Source organism: Macaca fascicularis, chromosome 8, assembly GCF_037993035.2.
Source record: "Macaca fascicularis isolate 582-1 chromosome 8, T2T-MFA8v1.1".
NCBI lineage: Eukaryota > Metazoa > Chordata > Mammalia > Primates > Cercopithecidae > Macaca > Macaca fascicularis.
This window is the reverse complement of record NC_088382.1, coordinates 77,231,688-77,257,348: the sequence shown is the minus strand read 5'-3', so window position 1 is coordinate 77,257,348 and position 25,661 is coordinate 77,231,688. Positions and strand designations below refer to the sequence as shown.

General features: G+C 36.1%; 1 protein-coding gene across 7 annotated transcripts in view; it reads left to right on the top strand.

Annotated features, from left to right (window-relative positions):
• ARFGEF1 (ARF guanine nucleotide exchange factor 1) overlaps positions 1–25,661 on the top strand; it is a 145,445-nt gene that overhangs the window by 71,349 nt on the left and 48,435 nt on the right. For all 7 annotated transcript variants that reach the window (XM_065519316.2, XM_065519315.2, XM_005563485.5 and 4 more), the window contains 9 exons: positions 3,011–3,110; positions 3,226–3,365; positions 3,478–3,586; positions 4,255–4,456; positions 10,472–10,583; positions 12,151–12,356; positions 12,622–12,706; positions 17,181–17,352; positions 19,361–19,512. In XM_065519316.2, the coding sequence (XP_065375388.1) occupies positions 3,011–3,110; positions 3,226–3,365; positions 3,478–3,586; positions 4,255–4,456; positions 10,472–10,583; positions 12,151–12,356; positions 12,622–12,706; positions 17,181–17,352; positions 19,361–19,512 (1,278 nt within the window). The remainder of the gene's footprint in view (positions 1–3,010; positions 3,111–3,225; positions 3,366–3,477; positions 3,587–4,254; positions 4,457–10,471; positions 10,584–12,150; positions 12,357–12,621; positions 12,707–17,180; positions 17,353–19,360; positions 19,513–25,661) is intronic.

Below are 25,661 nucleotides of genomic sequence, written 5' to 3'. Positions count from 1 at the left end.
GCTTGATAGAAAGGATAAATTATTTTTCCAGAATTTCACGATGGCTAAAATAGTCATATTATCCTTTAATGTTAATGTTCTGTAATAGCTATCAAGATTGATTTAGAACATTGTTATGAGAATGAAACAGAATTAGGCCTTGGCATTTTAAGTGAAAAGCTTTTTAATTTGGGCCATAGTTTTGGACAGGAAACCATTTTTGGTGCCTATATGATATGTGATGTCAAGTTTTAAGAGTTTGCCATATGTCTGTTAAAATGATACAAGGCATTTAACTAGGAAGAGTTGCCATTTTTAGATCATTTTTTTCCCCCATTATCTGTAGGAACTACAAATAAAAGACAGTTAAAAAACGTTTGGAACTTTTGCTTTTGTAAAAAAACCAGAAGTCTTCCATTTGATGATGAGACATTTAAGTTGGCATTAGAAAATTTTGTAATACTTTATGTAGCCAATTACAGATTTTTTTGGACACTGAGATTCTGCTTTTGTAGGTACTGTTTACAGATCTAGATATCAAAAATTATTTAAGTTGAGATTACTATTTTTGCACAGCAAATTCGACTTGGCAAAAATGAATTTGAAAGGAAAAACTTTAAGAAATTTCTTGTCAATTTGTAGATGGTAGATTCTCATTACAAAATTATTGTAATATTCTAATTTTTAAAATTTAGGTTTATTTCACTCCTTACTGTCCCTCAGGGGGAGATAATGAGGATAAAATGAGATAAATATAGATATACTTTCAAAAATGTTAAACACACTCAAATTAAAAATGAGTTGAACGCCAGGTACAGTGGCTCACGCCTGTAATCCCAGCACTTTGGGAGGCCGAGGCGGGTGGATCACCTGAGGTCGGGAGTTTGAGACTAGCCTGACCAACATGGAGAAACTCCATCTCTACTAAAAATACAAAATTAGCCGGGTGTGGTGGTGCATGCCTGTAATCCCAGCTGCTTGGGAGGCTGAGACAGGACAATCGCTTGAACCCGGGAGGTGGAGGTTGCAGTGAGCCAAGATCGTGCCATTGCACTCCAGCCTGGTCAACAAGAGTGAAACTCCGTCTCAAAAAACAAAACAAAACAGAACAAAAACACCTGAACGTGGAGAAAGCCCAGCTATGAAAACCTAAATTTGCAAAACAAAATTAAGATTGTTGTTACATGAAGATTCATTTTATGAGAATATTCACTTCAGAGTTTCTGTGATGTGATTTTTTCATGGGCCTTAAATTATATATCTATTCCAGAAGATACAGTTTATGTACAACTTTTCAGGAAAACATATGTGAAGACAGCATACTTAAGACAGAGCTGTTGTTCCACATATATACATTATAGGTGCTCAATAAATCATTAAAAGGTTGATTTTTTTAGAGCCCCGATTACAATAGGCATAGTATCTTATATTACGGCAATAGGCTTTTGCTTATTAGTGCAATTTGATAAACCGTAGATAACAGCTAAAATTTTTTCTTTCCTCTCTCTTCCAGTCTATGTTATTTATTTCGTTAATCAGAGAATCCCAAAAGTGTTTGATTCATGGCACTGTTAGAGTCTGACTTTTCATGAAAGTTGCACTTAGGCCAGAGGAATACCTCCAGTTCTATGTTCTATTTATTAAGCAGGCAGGGCCAAACAACTTAATGGATATTTGTCTTCACAGCCTACTATCTATTTCAAAGACAGTAGTCTGCATAAAGTAAAAGAAAAATAATGTTTTTATTTTATTCTTAACCACACTTACTTACCACTGGGATGTGTGTGCCTATTACAGACTGCACACAGCTTCTTAGATCTTGGAATTGAACACTGTCCCCCTCATTCCAGTACTTCATTGATTTTCGTTCAGTACTTGGTTTTTTGTCATAGCAATGACCAAAACCCAGCTTTGCAGAGATAATGATGTCATTGAAGGGAATGTAGTGTTATCTAATTGAAACCATGAGCAGTCTTTCGAGGTATCCAACAGATGTATCTCCCTCTGAATTTTGCCTCACAATTTTTTCATGGCACCCTCATGAGTTTGCTACAGCATTCTGGGGTACCCTGATGCAGTTTTTAGGAATTATGGCCATGTTGCCATAAATATTTATTGAACACCTACTATGTGCCCTGCAATGTGGACGTGATTCTTATCAAGAAAGACCTGGTCATTACTGTCTTCAAGCTTACAGTCTATAGGAGATACTGATATTAAATAAGTAAATAGAAGTATGCTGAGTTTTGTGAGAGAAAATCACATTACAGGGGTACCTAATCCAGTTAGGGGGAGATACTATAAATGTGATTTTCTGGATTCATAATGCGTATGTTTCATAAATGTTAACATGTTTTTTTCAGTCATTCCTTCTTAAAGTCACTTTTATAGAATACATTTAAATGTGAAAATTCTTATCTGTTAAATTGAAATTTATCTCATTAGGTTGATTAACTCATCACTTGATTATTTGGTGTAAAGAGTAGTGAGAAATAGTTCATATGTAGTTTTCAAACAGTAGAGATTTTCACTGTCGTGAGTAATTAGAAAAATAAAACCGTATGAGACTTAGATTGTTTTTATTGTGTTCATTAGAGTACCAGTTACATTTAAATCTATGAACAGTTAGGCCTCTCAGTACTAGAATGTCTCTGAAAAATATAACTGATGAACAGAAGTATAAATTATGCTTTTCGAGGGGGATTAAAAAAGCATAAGTTATATTCTGTAAAAGGGTTCAAGAAATTATCACCTGGAGGAACCTAAATCTTTGCATATTTCTTTTGTAGCAGCTCTGTTGAGAACAAAATACAACAGTGTGAATTGCAGTACTGATAACTAGAAGGGCAAGTTTAAGTCACTTACCCAAGATATTTTAGTCCTGAGGTTTCAGAGATGGAACTCAAAAGGAGTTGAACTCCATAGGAGCCTGGGTGCTAATATCTGCTCCACAGCTTTGGGATGTTTAAAAAGGGATCACACATATGAATTATAAACAATATTTTAAACAGAAGTTTTCTCCTAATCACAGGTGTTCTTTAAAGAAATTTTCTTATACATTTTGGAAACTTCTACCAGCTCATTTGATCACAAATGGATGGTTATTCAAACACTGACGAGGATTTGTGCAGGTATTTTAAATTACCCTCCTTTTTACTATCCCTTTCTTATTATTAGATATTTAAAAGGCCAAATGTACTCACATCCTAGATGTACTTTGTTGAAATTAATGTTATATTGTTACAGATGCTCAGAGTGTAGTGGATATTTATGTAAACTATGACTGTGACTTAAATGCGGCCAATATATTTGAAAGACTAGTAAATGATCTATCAAAAATTGCTCAAGGAAGGGGCAGTCAAGAACTTGGTATGAGTAATGTTCAGGTAAGAACTTTAAAAATATTTTCAAATTTAAACTTTACCAGGAAAGAGTCATGTATTTTCCTTAAAAGACCTTTTTTTTAAAAAAAAAATGTATTTTTGAATTACTTTGTAGGAATTGAGCCTGAGGAAAAAAGGTTTAGAATGCTTAGTGTCGATTTTGAAGTGTATGGTTGAATGGAGTAAGGATCAGTATGTGAATCCCAACTCTCAGACAACTCTTGGTAAGGTGATATTTTGAGTTGTAATTCCTTGTCATTTTAAGTGAATAATACTTTGCAGGATAGTTGCAGATGCTGTTAAACCAATTTCATGACATATTTATTCATTTAACTGATGAGGAAGCATTCTCTGTGAGTTAAATAACTAGCTTTAAAATTGTGAAAGTTTTAACTTTAATTATCCAAGCTATTTTTTTCTGAATCTTCTTAGAAATATTTTGATTATGTAAAATGAAGCATATTTATGCAACTTTCTTGTATTATAATTATAGAGGAAACGTATAAAAGGCAGTATGTTTTAAGAAGGTTGAATTGTTCATCTGTGTTTGATGTTTACCCTCACTCAGAGAAAAACTCATAGCTGCAGGGCTACACTGGTGTTATCGAAAACAATTCCTCATGAGGAATGAGCTGAGAGCAGAAATCCAGTGGATACTCAGCACTGCAACTGCAAAAAGAACTCCTCCTAATGGTGCAGACTATACACGTACAAATTACAGTGTGTTTTAATATCAAAGTATGTTGTTTATTATGTTTCCTAATAGTTATTTTGTATTAAATAGATATCTAAGCGACATTGAAATGCCTTGCCTTATTCAAGAATTTGTTTGCCCTTACACTTTTTTTTTTCTTTGATAGAATAATGTACTCTATCAATTTTCTTCTTTCAGGTCAGGAAAAACCCTCAGAGCAAGAGATGAGTGAAATCAAACACCCTGAGACAATAAACAGATATGGAAGTTTAAATTCTCTGGAGTCAACATCATCATCAGGAATAGGCAGCTACAGTACACAGATGTCTGGCACCGATAATCCAGAACAATTTGAGGTCCTAAAGCAACAAAAAGAAATAATAGAACAAGGGATAGATTTGTAAGTGTCACAGCTTAAGGAGAATGTTACTGAGTATCTCTCTGCCAGTATGGTGCCACCCCTGCCGTGGGTTTATCACCTTATAATGAGGAAAATGGAGGATAGTTCTCATGGATCTAATTCACGAGGCTCCTATTCAGCCCCCCATGTTCATTGCAGTCTAGCCCAACTAGATTCCTGTAATGCCCAACCACTCTTGTCATATAAATTAATTTGTCACCATATTATAAGTGCTGTTGATGAGTAACATCTGTGCAATTTTGCATTGTTTAGCTCATTATGAAATCCTCCATTATATTTTCTAATCATGTGACAACTCAAAACATTTAAAATATGAAACTTCTAATAGCTATCAGTACTCCTTTATAGGTTTTACATTTTTTCCCGCTGGGTTACAATTGTACTACTCTTGTTACTGATTTCATTTTTATATGTTGATAAGGTGATCACCTCTCTTTCCAGCCTGGCTAGTGTACCAGATCCTAATCTTGTGAAATCAGTTTTCCCACTAAGCTTTGTGATACCTGCCTGCTTCTGGACTATTTCCTTTGTGAATACCACCATGCTGCCTTCCTTTCTCTTGTTGGCCATCTCTTTTTTCAAAGAGATGCCATAAGGAAAAATGAAATTGCTTGCTGTCTCCATGAATCTAACTATTACAAACTTAAAAATTCCCGTGTGTTCTTACTTGGTTTGCTACTTCTGTAAAGCATTTCTTCCTGATACTTAAGCAGTGCCTTTTTGTGAATGTTCGGGTGTCTTTTTTCTCCAGTGTTAATATGAAAAACAGTTCAACAAAAATTTACATATATTCTATTTTAAAATTACAAAATCTTACAAAATTGCCTCAGGAAATAGCTGTCACTACTGCATTAATTCTAATTGTTTGGTCAGTATTTATTAAAGTCTCATCTGTTCCAGATATTATGCAAGGTCCTGGGGAAACTAGATACATGGAACAGCCCTTCCTTCTGAGGGGCTCTTGGTCTAGTATGTGTAAACAAATATGCGTATTAAAATGCTGCTGGTCACCCAGCAAACACATATTTGGTACTTGGGACTATTGCCAAGCACCATGAAGGCACTGGTGCTTGGATTCAAGACTACAGTTTAAACATGAGCAGTTTTTAAAAATAGTACTGTGTAAGGTTTATAAAAGTGTCATACAGAGTAAGTACTGCCAAGGTACTTATTTTGAAATACTTGAGAAATGAGGAGGAGTAATCAGAGGGCTTCAAAGTGGAAGTCTCTCAGTCCTTCTCTCAGCAGCTGGACTTGCTTTCTGCTTAATACAGCTATTGATGAGAATGCTTTCATGGAGCTGTATTCCTAGTATACTTGTCTACAACTGTTTCATGACACCAGTCTATCCTGTTTGTCTCCTACCTTTTTGACTATGCCATCTCAGTCTTACGGGCTATTTTTTTCTTTCTTTCTGCATGCATCTTAGCATTGCCAGGTTTCTGTTCCTCAGCCCTTTTCCAACATCAACCCCTTAGTTCTCCTATGAAAACAAAAGACAAATAGAAAAGCCTGTTATTTTTGTATTTCTTATTTATGGTAGTAACCCCAGCATGCTACTAAATTTATAAGCTAAAATCCTGGGAATTAGCTTAGATTTTCCCCTCATAGGATTAGATTCTCGAATCTAATCTGTCACTAAGTCGTGGTGATTCTACTTCCTAATATCCCTGCAATCTGTTCTCTTTTCTCGATCTCCCACCGCTAGTCTTGCAAATCAAATCATCATTATTTATTTCCTCAACTAGTATAATCTTTCAATTGGCTTACCTTTTTCTTTGGTTTTGTTCATTCTTCAGTCTTTTCTCACACTTAACTAGAGTAACCTTTCTTGAATGAAAGTCTGTTTTTTCGCTGTCTTAGAGAATAAAACCAAAGCTTCTTTGATTGTATGATAATACCTTCATGATTTGGATCTGCTGGACTTTAAGCTTCATTTCCTGCCACTTTTCTATCTCATCTCACTTTCCAACAATGCAGAACTATTTATTATATAATACTGTCTTGTGCTTTTGTGTTTTAGTATGGCCTCCTCCTCTCTGGGATGTTTTTTCTTATTGTTTATAAAAGATACAATTGTTCTTCAGAATAGTTCCACGGTCACCTTTCCCAGGAGATATATTATGACCATCTAAGTTAGTTACTTCTACTGTGTTATTTTCTTACCTTTTGAATACATCTGTTTGTCACAGTTTTACTATTATAATTATTTAAAATTGTGTTTCTTCCTGTAAGTGAGTACTTCTAGGGGTGGTGGTGGGGGGTTATGTTTAGCTTAGTGAAAAGTGTTTCATTTTATGAATGTTAAGTGGTTATGGTTAGATGAGAACTTGACAAGGGAACCTTTGGGAAGACAGAATCAGGAAGACCATCCCAGATTGAGAGAATGGCATGTGCAGCAGCAGAGGAAAGGGAGGACATCTGAGCACTTGTTCAGCATGGCAGGGCAGAGTGGAGGGGGAATAACAGGAGGTAAGATGAGAGCATTGAGTTGGATCTAAATTACAGAAGGCCTTATTCTCCATGTAAAGGACTTTTTGTCTTGTTCCTCTTGGCACTAGCATGCTAGTGAAGGACTTTAAGCAGAGGAGTAGCATCATCAGATTTCTGTTTTGTAAATAGGACTTTGCAGGCAGCCTGAAGGGTGCATTAGAATATGGGCAACATGAGATGATAGGGAGACCATTTAAGAACTCTTGCCATAGCCCAAATGACAGGTGTTGGAGCACCAAAGTAACGAAAGTAGGGAGTAAATGATCTGTAAACAAAGAGGTAACATTTGAATTGTATCTTTAAGCCTGAGGGAGACTCCCCTGTGAATGGAGCAGATAAAAGACAAGCAGAGGAAATAGACTCTGAAAATAGATTTAGGGAATGGGAGCAGAGGAAGGAGAAGGGAGTGAGAGAGAATCTGGAGCTATAAATGAGAAAGATTTTGTGTGGTCTAATTAATTTGGACAAATGAGCTAAGATTACTTGAAGATTAAGGGAGAATGTATATTCAGAGTACCTCAGAGATACTGTGGGTTCAGTTCCATACCACAGCAGTGAAGTAAATATTGCAATATAGTGAGTCACACAATTTTTTTGATTTCTTAGTGCATTAAAGTTATGTTTATATTGTACTATACTGTCTATTAACCTGCAATCCCCTTATGTCTAAAAAACAATGTACACACATTAATTTAAAAATACTTTATTGCTGAAAAATACTAGTAACCATCTGAGCTTTCAATGAGTTGTAATCTTTTTGTTGTAGAGTGTCTTATCTCAGTGTTGATGGCTGCTGACACATCAGGGTAGTGGTTGCTGAAAGTTGGAGTAACTGTGGTAATTTCTTAAAATAAGACAACAGTAAAGTTTGCTGCCTTGATAGTCTCTTCCATTCACAAAAGATTTCTCTGTAGCATGTAATGCTGTTTGTTAGTATTTACCTACAGTAATATGTCTTTCAAAATTGGAGTCTGTCCTCTCAAAATCTGCTGTAATTTTATGAACTGAATTTATGGAATATTCTAAATTTCTAATTTTCTTTCCACTAGTGTTCACAGCATCTTCACCAGTAGTAGATTCCATCTCAAGAAATCACTGTTTTCACTTGTCTATAAGAAGCAGCTACTCATATGTTAAAGTTTGATCATAAGGCTACAGCAATTCAGTGTCATCTTCACACTTTACTTCTAGGTCTCTTGTTACTTTTACCACGTCTGCAGTTACTTCCTCCACTGATGTCTTGGACTCCTCAAAATCGTCCATAAGGGTTAGAGTCAGCTTCTTCCCAACTCCTATTGATGTTGGTGTTTTTACCCCTCGCATGAGTCACTAATGTTCTTAATGGCATCTAGAACAGTGAATCCTTTCCAGAAGGTTTTCAATTTACTTTTCCCAGATTCAGTAGAACTATCTCTCTACATGGCAGCTATAGCCTTATGAAATGTATTTCTTTCTAGACTTGAAAGTTAGCCAGGCATGGTAGCTTACACCTGTAATCCCAGCTACTCATGAGGCTTGAGGCCAGGAGTTCAAGATCAGTGTGCGCAATGTAGCAATACCCCATTTCTTTAAAAAAAAAAAAAAAAAAAGACTTGAAATTCAGAGTTACTCATGAGGAAAGGGCACAGTGGCTCATGCCTCTGTAATCCCAGCTTTGGGAAGCCAGGGTGGGAAGATCAGTTTAGTCCAGGAGTTTGAGATCAACCTGGACAGCATAGCGAGACTGCATTTCTACAAAAACAAAGTCACTCTTTCATCCAAGGGCTGCAGAATGGGTATTGTGTTAGCAGGCATGAAAGCAACATTAATCTCATTGCACATTTCCATCAGAGCTCCTGGGTGATCAGGTGCATTGTCAATGAACAGTAATCTCTTGAAAGGAATCTTTTCTTTGAAGCAGTAGGTCTCAACAGTGGGCTTCAAATATTCAGTCATCTATGTTGTAAACAGATGGTGCTGTCATCCAGGCTTTGTTGTGCCATTTCTAGAGTGCAGGCAGAGTAGATTTAGCATGTAATTCTTAAGGACCCTGGGATCTTTGGAATTTTTAAATGAGCATTGACTTGTTAATGTCATCAGCTATATTAGTCCCCAAGAGAGCCAGTCTGTCCTTTGAAGCTTTGAAGCCAGGCATTAACTTCTCCTCTCTTGCTATGAAAGTCATAGATGGCATCTTCTTCCAATAGAAGAAAGACTGTTTTATCTATGTGGAAAATCTGTTGTTTAGTGTAACCACCTTCATAAATGATCATAGCTAGATCTTCTGGATAACTTGCTGCAGCTTCTCCATCAGCACTTGCTATCAGACTTTGTGCTTTTATGTTATGGAGACCGCTTCTTTCCCTAAATCTCATGATCCAACCTCTGCTAGCTTCCAGATTTTCTTCTGCAGCTTCATTACCTTTCTTAGCCTTATAGACTTGAAGAGAGTTAGGGCCTTTCTTGGGATTAGGCTTTGCCTTAAGGTAATGTTGTGACTGGTTTGATCTTCTTATCATACATGAAAACCTTCTCCATATCAGCATTTAGGCTGTTTTGCTTTCCTACTTGTGTGTTCACTGGAGTGGCACTTTAAACTTCCATCAAGATCTTTTCCTTTGCATTCACAACTTCATTTGGCGCAAGAGACCTAGCTTTCAGTAAGTCTTGGCTTTTGACATGCATTCCTCACTAAGCTCAGTCATTTCTAGTTTTTTATTTAAAGTGAGAGATGTGCGACTCTTCCTTCCACTTGAACACTTATTGTAGGGTTCTTAATTGGCCCAATTTCAGTATTTTTTTGTCTTGGAATAGGGAAGCCCAAGGAAAGGAAGAGAGATGAGGAACAACCAGTCAGTGGAGCAATCAGAACACATATGATTATTAAGTTTGCCATCTTATATGGGTGTGGTTTGTGTCACCCCAAAACAATTACAATAGCATCATCAAAGGTCACTGATCACAGGTCACAGTAACAGATACAATAATGAAAAAGTGTGAACTATTGTGGGAATTACCAAAATGTGACACAGATACAAAGTGAGCATGTGGTTTTGGAAAAATGGTACTGATAGACCTTCAATGCAGGGTTGCCACAAACCATCAATTTGTAAAAACCACATATCTTTGAAGTGCAATAAAATGAAGTATGCCTGTATGAGATATTTAGTATTCATAGCCTTACTCAAAGTTCGTCTACTACATGGCTTTCTCTCTAATAGTCTCTCTTAGTCTAATTTCCCACTGTCGATATGGATTTAAAAAACGCTTCATACTGTAACAAAAAGTCAGTGAAATGATAGTAATAAGGCTGGCCTTCCATGAGACTTACTTCTATAAAGAAAATAAAGAAAACTTGGCACAATGTAATTATTTTGTATATTCATATACTGATTTGTATTAAATAAGCTGCTGTTTTTCTGGGTGCTGTTAGAAAATTAATTTACTGTGGTTTAAGATCTTTTCAGGGACTACGAATGGTTTTCTATTTTTAATGTTCTTATTAACTTTAACATCATCTAGATTTAATAAGAAACCAAAGAGAGGAATACAGTACCTCCAAGAACAAGGGATGCTTGGCACCACACCTGAAGATATTGCCCAATTCTTACATCAAGAGGAAAGATTAGACTCTGTAAGAATACCATTTTCTTTCTAACCTTTTCTGTAAAATTCTTGGGATTTTTTTTTTCTTTTTATTAGATACAGGGTCTCGCTATATTGCCCAGGCTAGTTTTGAACTCCTGGGCTCAGGCAGTCCTCCTGCCTCAGCCTCCCAAAGTGCTGAGATTACAGGTGTGAGCCACCACGCCTGGCCCCTTTTCTGTAAAATTCTTTTTTAAGTTAATAATACATATTGTGACTCCTTTAAAATGCTTTCCTAAGTATAGAGGTAAGTAAAACATAAAGAATAACCTTGGTTGGCTGGGCACAGTGGCTCACGTGTGTAATTCCAGCACTTTGGGAGGCCGAGGCAGGTAGATCACCCGAGGTCAGGAGTTCGAGACCAGCCTGGCCAATGTGGCAAGACCTTGTCTCTAATAAAAATACAAAAAATTAGCTGGGTGTGGTGGTGGGTGCCTGTAATCCCAGCTACTCAGGAGGCTGAGGCAGGAGAGTCACTTGAACCCAGGAGGTGGAGGTTGCAGTGAGCCAAGGTTGCACCACTGCACTCCACCGTGGGCTACAGAGTGAGAGTCTGTCTCAAAAACAAACAAAAAGAATATTCTTGGTTATAAAATCATCTGTAATTGGCCCTCTGTAGCCATGAGTTCTGTATCCATGGATTCTACATCTGTGGATTCAACCAACCACAAATTGAAAATATTCAGGGGGAATAATGGGTGATTGCATCTCTACTGAATGTGTACAAACTTTTTTCTTGTAGTTATTTCCTAAACAATGCAGAAAACCTATTTACATTATATTATATATTATAAGTAATCTAGATATGGGAGTAGAATATGTGGGAGGATGTGCATAGATTATATGCAAATACTATGCCATTTTTTATAAGGAACTTGAGCATCCATGGATTATCCATGCGGGGTCCTGGAACCAATCCCCCACTGATACTGAGTGATGACGTGTGTGTGTGTGTGTGTGTTTGTGTGTGTGTGTGTGTGTGTGTGTGTGTGTGTGTGTGTCTGTGTGTCTGTGTGTCTAAAATATAAATTCTGCTTTTTAAATTTTCTAAACAAAAGAATTTCCTGATATTTTTATGAAGGCAGTTAGTGTGTTTAAGCTTTGTGTTTGAAATTGTTAACTCTATAGTCAAAAGCCTGTGGATCTTAACGAAATTTTCTACTTTTTAAGTGACCGTGTGGCGAATGTAAACATCTCATGAAAATCTCAATTTCTGGCCAGGCACGGTGGCTCATGCCTGTAATCCCAGCACTTTGGGAGGCTCAGGCGGGTGGATTACCTGAGGTCAGGAGTTCAACACCAGCCTGAACAAGATAGTGAAACCCTGTCTCCACCAAAAATACAAAAAAAATTAGCTGGGCGCAGTAGCAGGTGCCTGTAATCCCAGCTACTTGAGGCTGAGGCAGGAGAATCGCTTGAACGTGGGGGCAGCGGTTGCAGTGAGCCGAGATTGCGCCACTGCACCCCATCCTGGGCAATAGAGCAAGACTCCGTCTCAAAAAAAAAAAAAAAGAAAGAAAAGAAAATATCAATTTCTATCTCTGTTTTTACTTTAGACTCAAGTGGGTGAGTTCCTGGGAGATAATGATAAATTTAACAAAGAAGTCATGTATGCATATGTGGACCAACATGACTTTTCAGGAAAAGACTTCGTTTCAGCCCTTCGTATGTTTCTAGAAGGATTTCGTCTTCCAGGGGAAGCTCAGAAAATCGATCGATTAATGGAAAAATTTGCTGCAAGATACCTAGAATGCAACCAAGGGTAAATAAGGTTCAAATGCTCATTGACTGACTGTTATATCCAAAACACCGTGCTAGGTAGCATCCAAGGATTTATAGATAATAGGACCTAATCTCCTGTTTAGAGAATTTAGATTGTCTACAATCTGGAAGTCATAAAACAAATCCATATAAAATTATAATGTGAGATACTTAGAAAAATACAAATGCTATGGGATTTGAGGTGACTTATTTAAATGAATCTATGTAGAACAGTACTTTATAACATAATAAATTTATTTTTCCAGACAAACTCTCTTTGCTAGTGCGGATACTGCTTATGTTTTGGCTTATTCAATTATCATGTTGACCACAGACCTTCACAGTCCACAGGTATGTCTTCTTTTAAGTCAGTTTCACAATAAGTGGTACAAAATAAATACATTATTCTGAATTCAGTAAGTAATAGTTGAAATTTTAGTTTTATTCAGTTAAACCAGTCACCATATTTGGGTATTTAATTTGGGATGGTGAATGTTTTACAAAAGCAACTTCTGGTAGTAATTAAAATCAGACTTTCAGTTATCTATAAAATGTTTCTGTATTTGTCATTCATGATTGACAATTGTATAAAGCTTAAGATAAATTTTAATCTAACAAGACGTTTATAGGTCTTATGTCTACTTGTCACAAGATGGAAAAACACTATGTATAAACCATCTTTCTAAAAAATATAATGTTTCAGGCCAAGCGTGGTACCTAACACCTGTAATCCCAGCACTTTGGGTGGCCGAGACAGGTGGATCACATGAGTCCAGGAGTTAAGACCAGCCTGGGCAACATGATGAAACCCTGTCTCTACAAAATATGCATAAATTAGCTGGGCACTGTGGCATGTGCCTGTGGTCCCAACTACTTGGAGGGCTAAGGTGGGAGGATCACTTCAGCCTGGGAGGCACAAGTCATCCAGTGAGCTGAGATTGTGTCACTGCAGTCCATCCTGGGTGACAGAGGCAGACGGTGTCTCAAAAAAAGGAAAAAAAAAGTTTCAAACTTCAACAGTAGAGGGATTAGTATAATGAACTCTAATGTACCCATTACCTGCCTTCCACAGTTATCAACTTATGGCTGGTCTTCTTGTATCTGTATCTCTTCCCTCCCCTAGATAATTTTGAAGCAGATCTCAGATATCATACCATTTCATCTGCATTTATCTCAGTATGTTTCTCTAAAAGAGAAGTACTCTAATTAAACATAACCATAATACCATCGTACCTAAAAAGTTAATCATAAAGATACCTGATACCTAGAAATGTTCATTTCTTTTGCCTCATAAAATTCATATTTCCTTCTTAAATATTAAAGAACTGTCACTTGATTTCTGATATCTACCAAAAAAGCTTGATTTTATAGTTTTAGTATTTTTTGCTTAGTTTCTAAAAACACACATTGACATCCTTGGGTAAAATTACCTTTATAAATTATTTGCAAGGATTTCTTAGTACTTCTAGGGGTAGGTATCTAATGATATTTGTTATTCTTAAATTACCTACTTTAAATTACCTACTTTCTAAATAAAGTAAAATAAATTACCTACTTTCTAGTCTGAGATGTATTGGAAAAATTAAAATTTATTTGAATTTTGAGATTAACCTTTGCAGTATAGGGATTTTTTGTGTCTGTTTTGAGATGTTTAAAGCAGAGTAGATAAGGAGAGTATATACCAAACCTAAAGTAAGAATGTATATGATTATATACATATGTATATACATATGATTATATATGAAGTTACTCCTGTTTTAAACACAACATTGAGCAACTATGCATTTACCACAAATGTACTTGATTTTATATAGGACTTTTAAAAATTTATTAAAGATTTTAATAATTCAAGATTTGCCTCTCGCATATTATTGGCAGTATAGTCAAAGCAGCTCACCTTCAGGGCTTTTATTATCGAGCGTGATGACTTTTACTCTATGGCTTTATAAGGTAGTTCATAGTTGGGATTTTTTTGTATTTGTGTTTTTTGTATTTTTACACCAGAATTTTCAGTCTAATTTTTTCATTTGATTTTTCAATCTAACTAGAATATTTTAACCTGGGTTTACATACATTTGATTTTAAAAGGCTATGCTTTAAAAGACATTTGGTTTTATAAATGAATAAGCAGTATTATATGCACCTGTGCAATGTCTTCCTATACATATGTACATACTTATGTGATTTTGAAGAAATATTAAAAATTCCTTTTATATCTTTTCATAAGTACCCAGACTGTGAAAAGTTTCTAAGGACATAACAGTTAGGGAGCATTACCTTCACAACAGTGTCCCGTCTTCAGTGTAACAGTGCCTGTTTGCAGAACACGTGCTTGAAGTCCTAGTCTAGCGGTGGCAACTGCTTGTTGTCCAACTGTTCCTTAGTAGCTTGCTGCCTGGTGTCATGTGCTGCTATGCAGCCTGCAGCTGTAGAACAGCTTGTGAGTTTCTATGAAGCTAAGTAATCTGTTAGAAAATTGTACGCATGATCTTGGCCTCAGTTGATTTAACTAACTATAACAAATGACAACATTTTAAAATACAAATAACTTTAAAGGAATTTCTTAAAACTAATTCTCATTCTTAGTTCTTTTCAAACTTAAAATATAGATGGATTTTAACAAGCTGTTTATGTTCCCTTTTCACCCAGAATATTTATAGTTATGCTATTTTTTTATGTAGTGTGTGAGTCAGTGATTTAAAAAAAAATTTTAGGCATATTTAGAACACACTTAATTTTTATGTTTACAATAATCATCAGTAGTAACAACTGGCTTTAAGTGATTTAAACACCAAATAAGGCACAGCTTAATACAAGCACATGAGGATAAAAGTCAGGAGTAGAATATTCCATAAAAGATGTCAGGAGAAGAAAAGTCAGATTTTGTTTTATACAGCTTCAGACTCCCACTGTGACAGAAGTGTTCTGTGTGAAGCAGTGTGCTTTATTTTGGGGACCCGAAAGCAAAGTATTCTGTACACCCACGTATGGGATCCCTAACCCAGATCCAGAGACAATAAACTGCTACTTCAGATTTTCTGTCAAGACTTTTCGGCCGGGCACGGTGGCTCAAGCCTGTAATCCCAGCACTTTGGGAGGCCGAGACGGGCGGATCACGAGGTCAGGAGATCGAGACCATCCTGGCTAACATGGTGAAACCCCATCTCTACTAAAAAAAAATACAAAACACTAGCCAGGCGAGGTGGCGGGTGGCTACTCGGGAGGCTGAGGCAGGAGAATGGCGTGAACCCGGGAGGCGGAGCTTGCAGTGAGCTGAGATCCGGCCACTGCACTCCAGCCTGGGCCATAGAGTGAGACTCCGTCTCAAAAAAAAAAAAAAAAAGACTTTTCTTTGCTTCTGATTGACATAATGCTAAAACATTTTACCATGCTTAAAATTTCCAAGTGATTTTAATCTTCCTTTACTTCTTACTGGCAGCAGTGTGTAGTCTTTTATTTTGTTATTCCTGGTGTGTTTTTTAAGCATTCACCTGAACTTTAGTTAAAAAAGCTTCTTTCTTTCATTTTTTTTTTTTTGTGCCGTGACTCAAGATGAGTTTTTGAAGTTATAAGATGATAGCATTTTATCCCATTAAATGATACGTTACGCTTGAAAACTTTCATGGTAATATTTTTACATTTTTGTAGGAAAAGCACTCCTGCCTCCCTTTCTGACATGTTAGAAAAATCTGTTTGCAGAATTATCTGAAGTAAATAAGTGTATGTATCCCAGTTACATTTTCTGAAAGTTTTGGTTCCTCTGTACTTTTGCTTTTTGTTTGAGACAGGGTTTTGCTATGTTGCCTAGGTTGGACTTGAATTCCTGGGCTTGTGCCATCCTCCTTCCTCAGCCTCCTGAATAGCTGGGACTACAGGCACATAACACCACACTCTCTATAGTTATTTTTGCAAGCTTCTGATGACTCGCTTGATTATTTTTCTGTGTACTTTTATGTAAATTTACAGGAATCATATCTTAAGAGTTTACCTTAAGTTCTTTGTGGAAGGTGGTAGAAATATACTTAATTAAATAAATATCTTTTCAGAGACATCATATAAGATGTAGAAATATATTTAATTAAATAAGTGTCTCTTCAGAAACATCACATAAGACTTCTGGGTTTTTTCTATCTAGGTTTCTGGAGGTAAAGTGTAAACATTTTGGCTATGCTAGTTCCCAAGTTTGTTAATAGGCCTACCATCTTACAGACTCCAAACTTGTATTCCACAGCTTTATCAAGGTGCAAAAGGCATTTCTGTTTAGGGTACTCGTACACAGGACAAAACATTCCAAGGATACTTTGTACAGATCACCTGACATAATTCAGTTGCCACAGTGACTCAGTCAGAGAGATTGTTATCTGGTTTTAAATAAATCTCAAGTATTGTTATGCTTATACCCATTGTATATAAAGTCAACTTTAAATTCATTAACAGCACATTTATGTTCTTCTAAACTAAGATTTGAATGTTTTCGATACCGTTGTTTCCAATAATTGTCATGGCCCTATTAAGAGATTGCAGGAGCTCTTAAACCTTGGGCAAAAACAAATATTTTCATTGTTCAACTTCCCTCCTTTCTGGTTGCACATTACTCATGTCCACCTCAGAGCGTGAATTAGTTTCTGCCAGAATGGGTCTTTTCTGTATTGCCTTCGTTTTCTGTGATTTTTTTTTTCATTTTTATCTATATTTTGTTGAATGTTTTCCAGTTTCTATCCTCAAAAGTATTTACAAAATCTCTTATGTAAATATTCATATCCTTAAAATACAAGTGTAACCTTTATGTTAATTTTTAGGAATTATAATGGTTTTTCATATTTAGGTGAAAAATAAAATGACAAAGGAACAGTACATTAAGATGAATAGAGGTATCAATGACAGTAAAGACCTTCCTGAAGAGTATCTATCAGCCATCTATAATGAAATAGCTGGGAAAAAGATATCAATGAAAGAAACAAAAGAACTAACAATCCCTACAAAATCAAGTAAACAAAGTAAGTATTTAAATTAATTGAATTCTGATTGTTCAAGGGGGAAAATATGGGTTCCTAAGAGTTTTTCACTTATGGTCAGGTGTGGTGGTTTGCATTTATAGTCCCCAGCTACTCAGGGAGGCTGAAGCAGAAGGATCATTTGAACCCAGGAGTTCGAGACCAGCATAGGCAATATAGCGAGGTTCTTGTCTCTAAAAAAGAAAAAACTTTATAATTTAAAAGAGAGTTTTTCACTTTATTTAGAATAAAGTAACCTTAGAAATACTGTTAAGAACCATGTTTTGATGAGAAATATTATAATAGAGTTTGGTGATGTGATTGTATTTTTTTCCCTACATTCTGAAGAAAGATAACACTGACCAGTGATTAGTGGAAAATGGAATACATTATATGCATGTGTCAGTGTGCATTTAATATACGCGGATCCATTTAGTAGTTAACCTCAGCAAGGATTTGGAGGTCATAAAGAGTAGTTAGACTCAATAGTCAGGCTTCAAGACCCTTGTCATTTTTTCTTCTTCTTCGTCATCTTCAAGCGATATATTTCCATTTGTTCATCTTTTATTACACATAAACAGAAGCTGAAAGTAGGGATGATTGGAAGAGGTGGGGAGACTTAGGATCAGGTGAGAGCTCATAGAGTTAGAAATTGCTACCTCAAACAGACCACAAGTTATATCACTATAGAGTCCCTAGATCTAACTAGCACCAGGAGGCACCTGTGAACCCAGCCCCCTTCTAGACACTCTGTACCTGTGGACAGTGGTAATTAAGTTTGAGCTGAAATCTGACTACAGGAATGAGATGAGGGTAATGGCTCAAGAATATAACAGTAATATAGAAAGAGGATTCTTGCATTTCTGAGCACTTCCACTTGGAACTAAAATCTCAAGTTTAAACAAAGTACAGTAGTAAAATCCAAATGGCAGGAGAAAAGAATATTATATATTGTATCATCTTCATATCCCTCTTTTTCTGTCCTATTTTATATATGGTGGTAGGAAATAAGAGAAGCTGGAAATGGGAAGGAGATGGTGGTGTGCTGAAAACACCAAAATTACCCTGGAGTTAAGTTATGGCCAGTTGTTTTCTTGTTAACTCAGGAGCTGTCATTCAAACCTGTGTGGTACAAAGATGCCATTGCCTCTTTTTTTTTTTTTTTTTTTTTGAGACGGAGTGTTGCTCTTGTTGCCCAGGCTGGAGTGCAATGGCATGATCAGGGCTCAGCGCGATCTCGGCTCACCACAACCTCCATCTCCTGGGTTCATGCAATTCTCCTGTCTCAGCCTCCCAAGTAGCTGGGATTGCAGGCGTGTGCCACCACACCTGGCTAATTTTTTTGTATTTTTAGTAGAGACCAGGTTTCTCCGTGTTGGTCAGGCTGGTCTTGAACTCCTGACCTCAGGTGATCCGCCTGCCTCGGCTTCCCAGAGTGCTGGGATTACAGGCATGAGCCACCACACCCGGCCAGATACCATTGCATTTTACCTCTCTACTCTTCTCCAGTTCCATGTTTGGGTTGTTTCCCTAATAATTTTATTGTGACAGTTGTACCTACTCGTTTCCCTTTTCATAGGTTTTCCACTTATTCCTGACTCCCAGTCTAGGTATTTATTTTTTGAGGCAAAATTCATATAACATAAAATTAGCCATTTAAAAATGAATAATTCAGCGGCATTTAGTACATTCACAGTGTTGTGCGACTACCACCTCTAATTCCAAAATATTTCATTATCCCAAAATGAAACTCCAAACCCATCAAGCAATTACTCCTTATTCCCTCTCCCCCAGCCCCTGGAAAATACCAGTCTACTTTCTATTTCCGTGGATTTTACCTATTCTGGATTTTTCATATAGGTGGAATCATACAATATGGGATCTTTTGTGTCTTGCTTCTTAGGATTATTTTTAATTAGTGTTGGTGGTGTTTATTATTTGATAGTAAAACATCAAAATAGAATTCTTAAATGTTTTATATTTTAAATGCTGATAGTGTTTATTGTTTCAGATGTAGCCAGTGAAAAACAAAGAAGACTTCTGTATAACTTAGAAATGGAGCAGATGGCCAAGACAGCTAAAGCACTCATGGAGGCCGTGAGCCATGTTCAGGCACCTTTTACAAGTGCAACACATTTGGAGCATGTGAGGCCCATGTTTAAGGTTAGAATTTTCAAGTAACATCTGATTGCAGTGTACGGTTATATATAACCGTACATTTATAATATTTTTAAGTTAAGGAAGGGATACAGTGATATAACACATTAGTGTAGACCTATTGAGGTGAAATTCATATAACATGTTATTTAGGACATAGTAGATACAAATTTTCTATTACTTAGAACAAGAAGAGTTACTCACTATAATTAATAGTTGTGTAATCCTGGGAATTAAGAATAGAAAAGTTTTGGAGAATGATCGTTAATCCTTGGCCCGATTTTCTCTAAATTAGTCATGCTTAAATCTTTGGAGTTAACTCACATTTCAAATGATCATGAGGCTCTTGTTTTCTTCAAGTGCTTTTATATCAGGCTTCTGAGTATGCCTGGGGCCCGGAAAGTAGGGTAAGGAACAGAAGAGAATATTACTTGTTTGTGGGTTGATTTAGTGAGAATGATACTTACTCTTTAAAATTTGATTTCCCATTCCTTCTTCATTCTCCATCCTTTCTCCAAATTCCAGAATGAGTAAGCAGTGCATTACAAGAGTTGTAGCAAAGTGGAGTGGTGTCTAGTTAAGTTTGAAAAGAGAAAGTTGGTAAAGTATATTCCTGTTCATGAGATCATATGGCAGGATAATCTATGGAGGCTAAAGATCATAATCTGATGCTTACTCTGATTCTAACTACACGTATATGTGGGTAGTAAAAGATGACTACGGGATTCTTGTGCTTCCTTTTAGCTCCAAAATTTTGTAAGTACTTCTACCTCTTCTTCAAGGTCCATGTGATACACTGTTTCTAAACGTTGATGAAGAATCATGAGATGAGAGTGAGCTTTTATGATCTGTTCTCTGGATTTGTTGTAGTTTATTTAAACATCCTCCAAACTAGAATTAACAATCTTTTCCCTCAGTGCCATTTCTGCTACCACAGTGCTACTCCAGACACCCTCATTTCTCCCTCTGCTTACTGTGGCATTCTCCTAACAGGCATCTTCATTTCTACTTTTTCACTCCTCTTACCCATTTATAGAGACCAGAGTGATCTTTTTAAAATACCAAATGAAATGCCAGTTTCTTACTTAAAGCTTTTTATTGGCTTTGCATGATACCATGAAACCTGACACACCGTTGGTGTCTGTAGACTTTCTGTGATCTAGCTCCACCTGCCTCTCCAATTTCATCACTAGATCTCTTCTGTCTCTTACACTGCCGCAGTCACACCAGCATTTTTTGGTTTCTAGAACATCTTAAGTTATTTTCTCTTCAGGGCATTCATATGAGGTATATCCTTTGTCTAGAATGTTCTTTCCTTCTTTGCCTGAATAGTTTCCAGTTTAAATATTACCCTCTCAGCCAGGCACGGTGGCTCACGCCTGTATTCCCAGCACTTTGGGAGGCTGAGGTGGGTGGATTGCTTCAGGTCAGGAGTTCAAGACCAGACTGACCAACATGGTGAAACCCCATCTCTACTAAAAGTACAAAAATTAGCCGGGCTTGGTGGCGTGCACCTGTAGTCCCAGGTACTTGAGAGCTGAGACAGGAGAATTGCTTGAACCTGGGAGATGGAGGTTGTAGTGAGCCAAGGTCAGGCCACTGCACTCCAGCCTGGGTGACAGAATGAGACTCTGTTTCAAAAATAAAAATAAATAAATATCACCCTCTCTGAGAGTTCTGCACTGTCCCCTTTAATCTAAACTAGGTCCCTAATTCATAATATTCTATGCCTTTCCTTCAATATATCTATAGATTTATCTATCCATCTGTCTGTCTGTCTGTATGTCTGTCTATCTGTATGTATGTCTGTGTACAGATTTGTGTGCTCCTCAACTTACAATGGGATTATGTCTCAATAAACCCATTGTTTAAGTGGAAAATGTATTTAATACACCTAACTTACAGAACGTTATAGCTTAGCCTTGCCTGCCTTAAACATGCCCAGGATAATTACCTTAGCCTGCAGGTGGGCAAAATCATCTAACACAAAGCCTGTTTTATGCTACAGTACTGAATATCTCATGTAATTTATTGAATGCTATACTGAAAATGAAAAACAATAGTTGTATGAATATATTGTAAAGTCAAAAAATGGTAAATTGAACCATTGTAAGTTAGTAACTGTCTGTATATACATTATTTATATACATTTATGGGGTAAGGAACTACATCTGTTCATTTTTCCCAACATCGATCATAGTTCCTGGCTTGTGTTAAGAACTCAATGAATAAACATTGGCTGGGTGGAAGGAATGAATGATATATTCCTGGAATGCAATGTATAATATTAAGGGATATACACTTTTTTTGAGATAAAGCAAGGACAAAAACAAAGTTTATCTTGTTAGAAACAAGATACAGTGTCACTTATAGTCTTCAAACATTATTGCACTTTATCATAATTTGACAAAGCATTCATGAAACAATCTGTAGACTAGTTTTAACAGACAAATAACATCTGTAAGCAGGCATGACTGTCCTAAATTGTTTACTACGTGTGAATTTTACAAACATTATTTATAGTAATGGTAGTGGTGGCGCTGGAGAGTATTGCACCTTCTCCAAACTGCACAGTGAGAACCACTATTCTGTGAGATGTCTCTTCACTTTGTTGATTGTTTCCTTTGCTTTGCAGAAGCTTTTTAACTTGATATGTCCATTTGTCCATTTTTACTTTGGTTGCCTGTGCTTGTGGGGTATTCCTCAAGAAATCTTTGCCAGATGAATGTCCTAGAGAGTATCCCCAGTGTTTTCTTACGGTAGTCTCATAGTTTGAGGTCTTAGATGTAAGTTTTTAATCCATTTTAATCTGATTTTTGTATATGGCAAGATAAAGGATAAAGGAGTTTGATTCTTTTGTATATGGATATCCAGTTTTCCCAGCACTGTTCATTGAAGAGACTGTCCTTTCTCCCAATGTATGTTCTTGGCACCTTTGTAAAAAATGAATTCAGTAGATGTATGGATTTATTTTTGGGTTCTCTATTCTGTTCCAGTGATCTACATATCTCTTTTTATGCCAGTGCTATGCCATTTTGGCTACTATAGAGCTCTGTAGTATAACTTGAAGGCAGGTAATGTGATTTCTTCCAGTTTTGTTCTTTTTGTTCAGGATAGCTTTGGCTGTTCGGGTCTTTTTTGATTCCATATAAATTGTAGAATTTTTTTTTTTTCTATTCCTATTAAGAATGGCATGGTATTCTATAGATTGCTTTGGGTAATATGGACATTTTAGCAATACTGATTCTTCTAATCCATAAACAAAATATCTTTCAATTTTTCTGGTGTCCTCTTCAGTTTCTTTCATCACTGTTCTATAGTTTTCATTGTAGAGATCTTTCACTTCTTTGGTTAATTTTTAAAATTTCTTTCTTAGATTGTTCACTGTTGTCAAATAGAAATGCTACTGAATTTTGTATGTTGTTTTTTGTATCCTGCAGCTTTACTGAATTTATCAGTTCTAATAGTTTTTTTGTAGAGTGTTCAGGCTTTTCTGAATATAAGATCATATCACCTGCAAATAGGTAATTTGACTTCTTCCTTTCCACTTTGGATGTCTTCTATTTCTTTCTCTTTTCTGATTGCTCCAGCTAGTTCTTCCAGTACTTTGTTGAATAACAGTGGTGAAAGTAGGCATCCTTATTATGTTTCAGATGTTAGAGGAAAGGCTTCCTGTTTTTCCCTTTTCAGTACCATACTAGCTGTGGTCTGTTGTATATGGCTTTCATTATGTTGAGGAATATTCCTTCTATACCTACCTTTTTGAGAGTTTTTATCGTGAAGGGATGTTGAATTTTTTTAAATGCTTTTCGAGCATCAGTTGAAATGATCATATGGTATTGTCTTTCATTCTGTTGATACGATGTATCACATTGATTAATTTGTGTATGTTGAACCATCCTTGCATCCCTGGGATAAATCTCACTTGGTCATGATTAATAATCTTTTAAATGTGTTGTTGAATTTGGTTTGCTAGTATTTTGTTGAGGATTTTTGCATCCATGTTCATCAGTGATATTGGCCTGCAATTTTTTTTTTTTTTAATGTGTCTTTGCCTGGTTGTGGTATCAGGATAATACTGGCCTTGTAGAATGAGTTTGGAAATACTCCCTCCTCCTCTGTTTTCAGAATAGTTTGAATAGGATTGGTATTAGTTCTTTAAATGTTTGGTAGAATTTAGCAGTGAAGCCATCAGATCCCACGCTTTCCATTGCTGGGAGACTTTTTATTATGGCTTTGATCTCATTGCTTGTTATAGGTCTGTTCAGGTTTTGAATTTCTTCTTGGTTCAATCTTGGTAGATTCTGTGTGTCTAGGAATTTATCCATTTCCTTTAGATTTTCCAGTTTACCGGCATTTAGTTGCTCAGAGTAACCACTAAGAGAATCCTTTGAATTTCTGTGGTATCAGTTGTAATGTCTCCTTTTTCATCTCTAATTTTATTTACTTGTGTCTTCGGTCTTTTTTTTCTTAGTCTTGGTTAAGGTTTGTCAAGTTTGTCTATCATTTCAGAAAACCAACTTTTTGTTTTGTTGATGTTTTGTATTTTCAAAATTTCAATTTCATTCATTTGTGCTCTGATCTTTATTTTCTTCTACTAATTTTGGGTTTGATTTGCTCTTGCTTTTCTAGTTCTTTAAGATGCATCATTAGGTTGTTTATTTGGAGTTTTTCTTCTTTTTTGATGTAGGCACTAATAGCTATAAAATTCGCTCTTAGTACTACTTTCACTATATTCCATAGGTTTGGGTATGTTGTATCTTCATTATCATTTGCTTCAAGAAATTTTTCAGTTTTCTTCTTAATTTCTTCATTGACCCACTGGTCATTCAGGAGCATATTCTTTAATTTTCATGTGTTTGTATTGTTTCTAAAATTATTCTTGTTATTGATTTCTAGTTTTATTCCATTGTAGCAGAGAAGAGGCTTCATATTGTTTCAGTTTTTAAAAATGTTTTCAGATTTGTTTTGAGTCTTAACATATGGTCTGTCCTCTAGAATGATCCATGTGCTGAGGAAAAGAATGTGTATGCTACTGCTGTTGGATGAAATATTCTGTAAATATCTATTAGGTCCATTTGTTCTGTAGTGCAGATTAAATCTGATGTTTCTTTGTTGATCTTCTGCTGGAAATTTGTCCGATATGGAAAATGAGGTGTTGAAGTCTCCAGCTGTTATTGTATTGGGTCTGTCTCTGTCTTTAGCTCTAATAATTTGCTTTATATATTTGGGTGCTCCAGTGCTGGGTGTGCATCTGTATATATGCAGACACATACACACACCCTCACACAATGGCATATCCTCTTGCTGAATTGACCTCTTTATCATTACATATTGGCTTTCTTTCTTCCTAGTTTTTGTCTTGAAATATATTTTGTCTGATGGTAAGTATAGCTACTCCTGCTCTTTTTTGCTTTCCATTTGCATGGAATATCTTTCCATCCCTTTATTTTCTGTCTGTATGTATCATTGTAGGTGAAGTGTGTCTCTTGTACACAACAGATCATTGAGGCTTGTGTTTTTATTCATTCAGCCACTATATATCTTTTTATTGGAGAGTTTAGCCTATTTATATTCAGCATGACTATTTGGTAAAGACTTACTCCTCCCATTTTGTTATTTTCTGGTTGTTTTGTGGTCTTTTCTTCTTTCTTTCCTTCTTTCCTATCTTCCTTTTAGTGAAGGTTATTTTCTGTGATGGTTTGATTTAATTTCTTACTTTTTATTTTTTGTTTATTCATTATAGGTTTTTTTGGTTTGAGGTTACTATGAGGCTTGCAAGTACTATCTTACAACCCATTATTTTAAGCTGATAACACTGCTCGCATAAACAAATAAACAAGTGAAAATAAAACCAATAACTCTACACTTTAATTTGTTCCCCCGCTTTTTAACCTTTTGTTGTTTTTGTTTATACCTTATTGTACTGCCTGTGTCTTGAAAAGCTGTGGGTCATCTTTCTGTCTTACTACTTAAGAGTATTTTACATGTCACAGTTACAGAGTGTTATAATACTATTTTTTTCTGTGTACTTTCTATAACCAGTGAGTTTTGTACTTTTAGATGATTTCTTCTTACTCATTAATGTCCTTTTTCTGATTGAAGTACTCCCTTTAGTATTTCATGCAGAACATGTCTGGTATTGAAATCCCTCA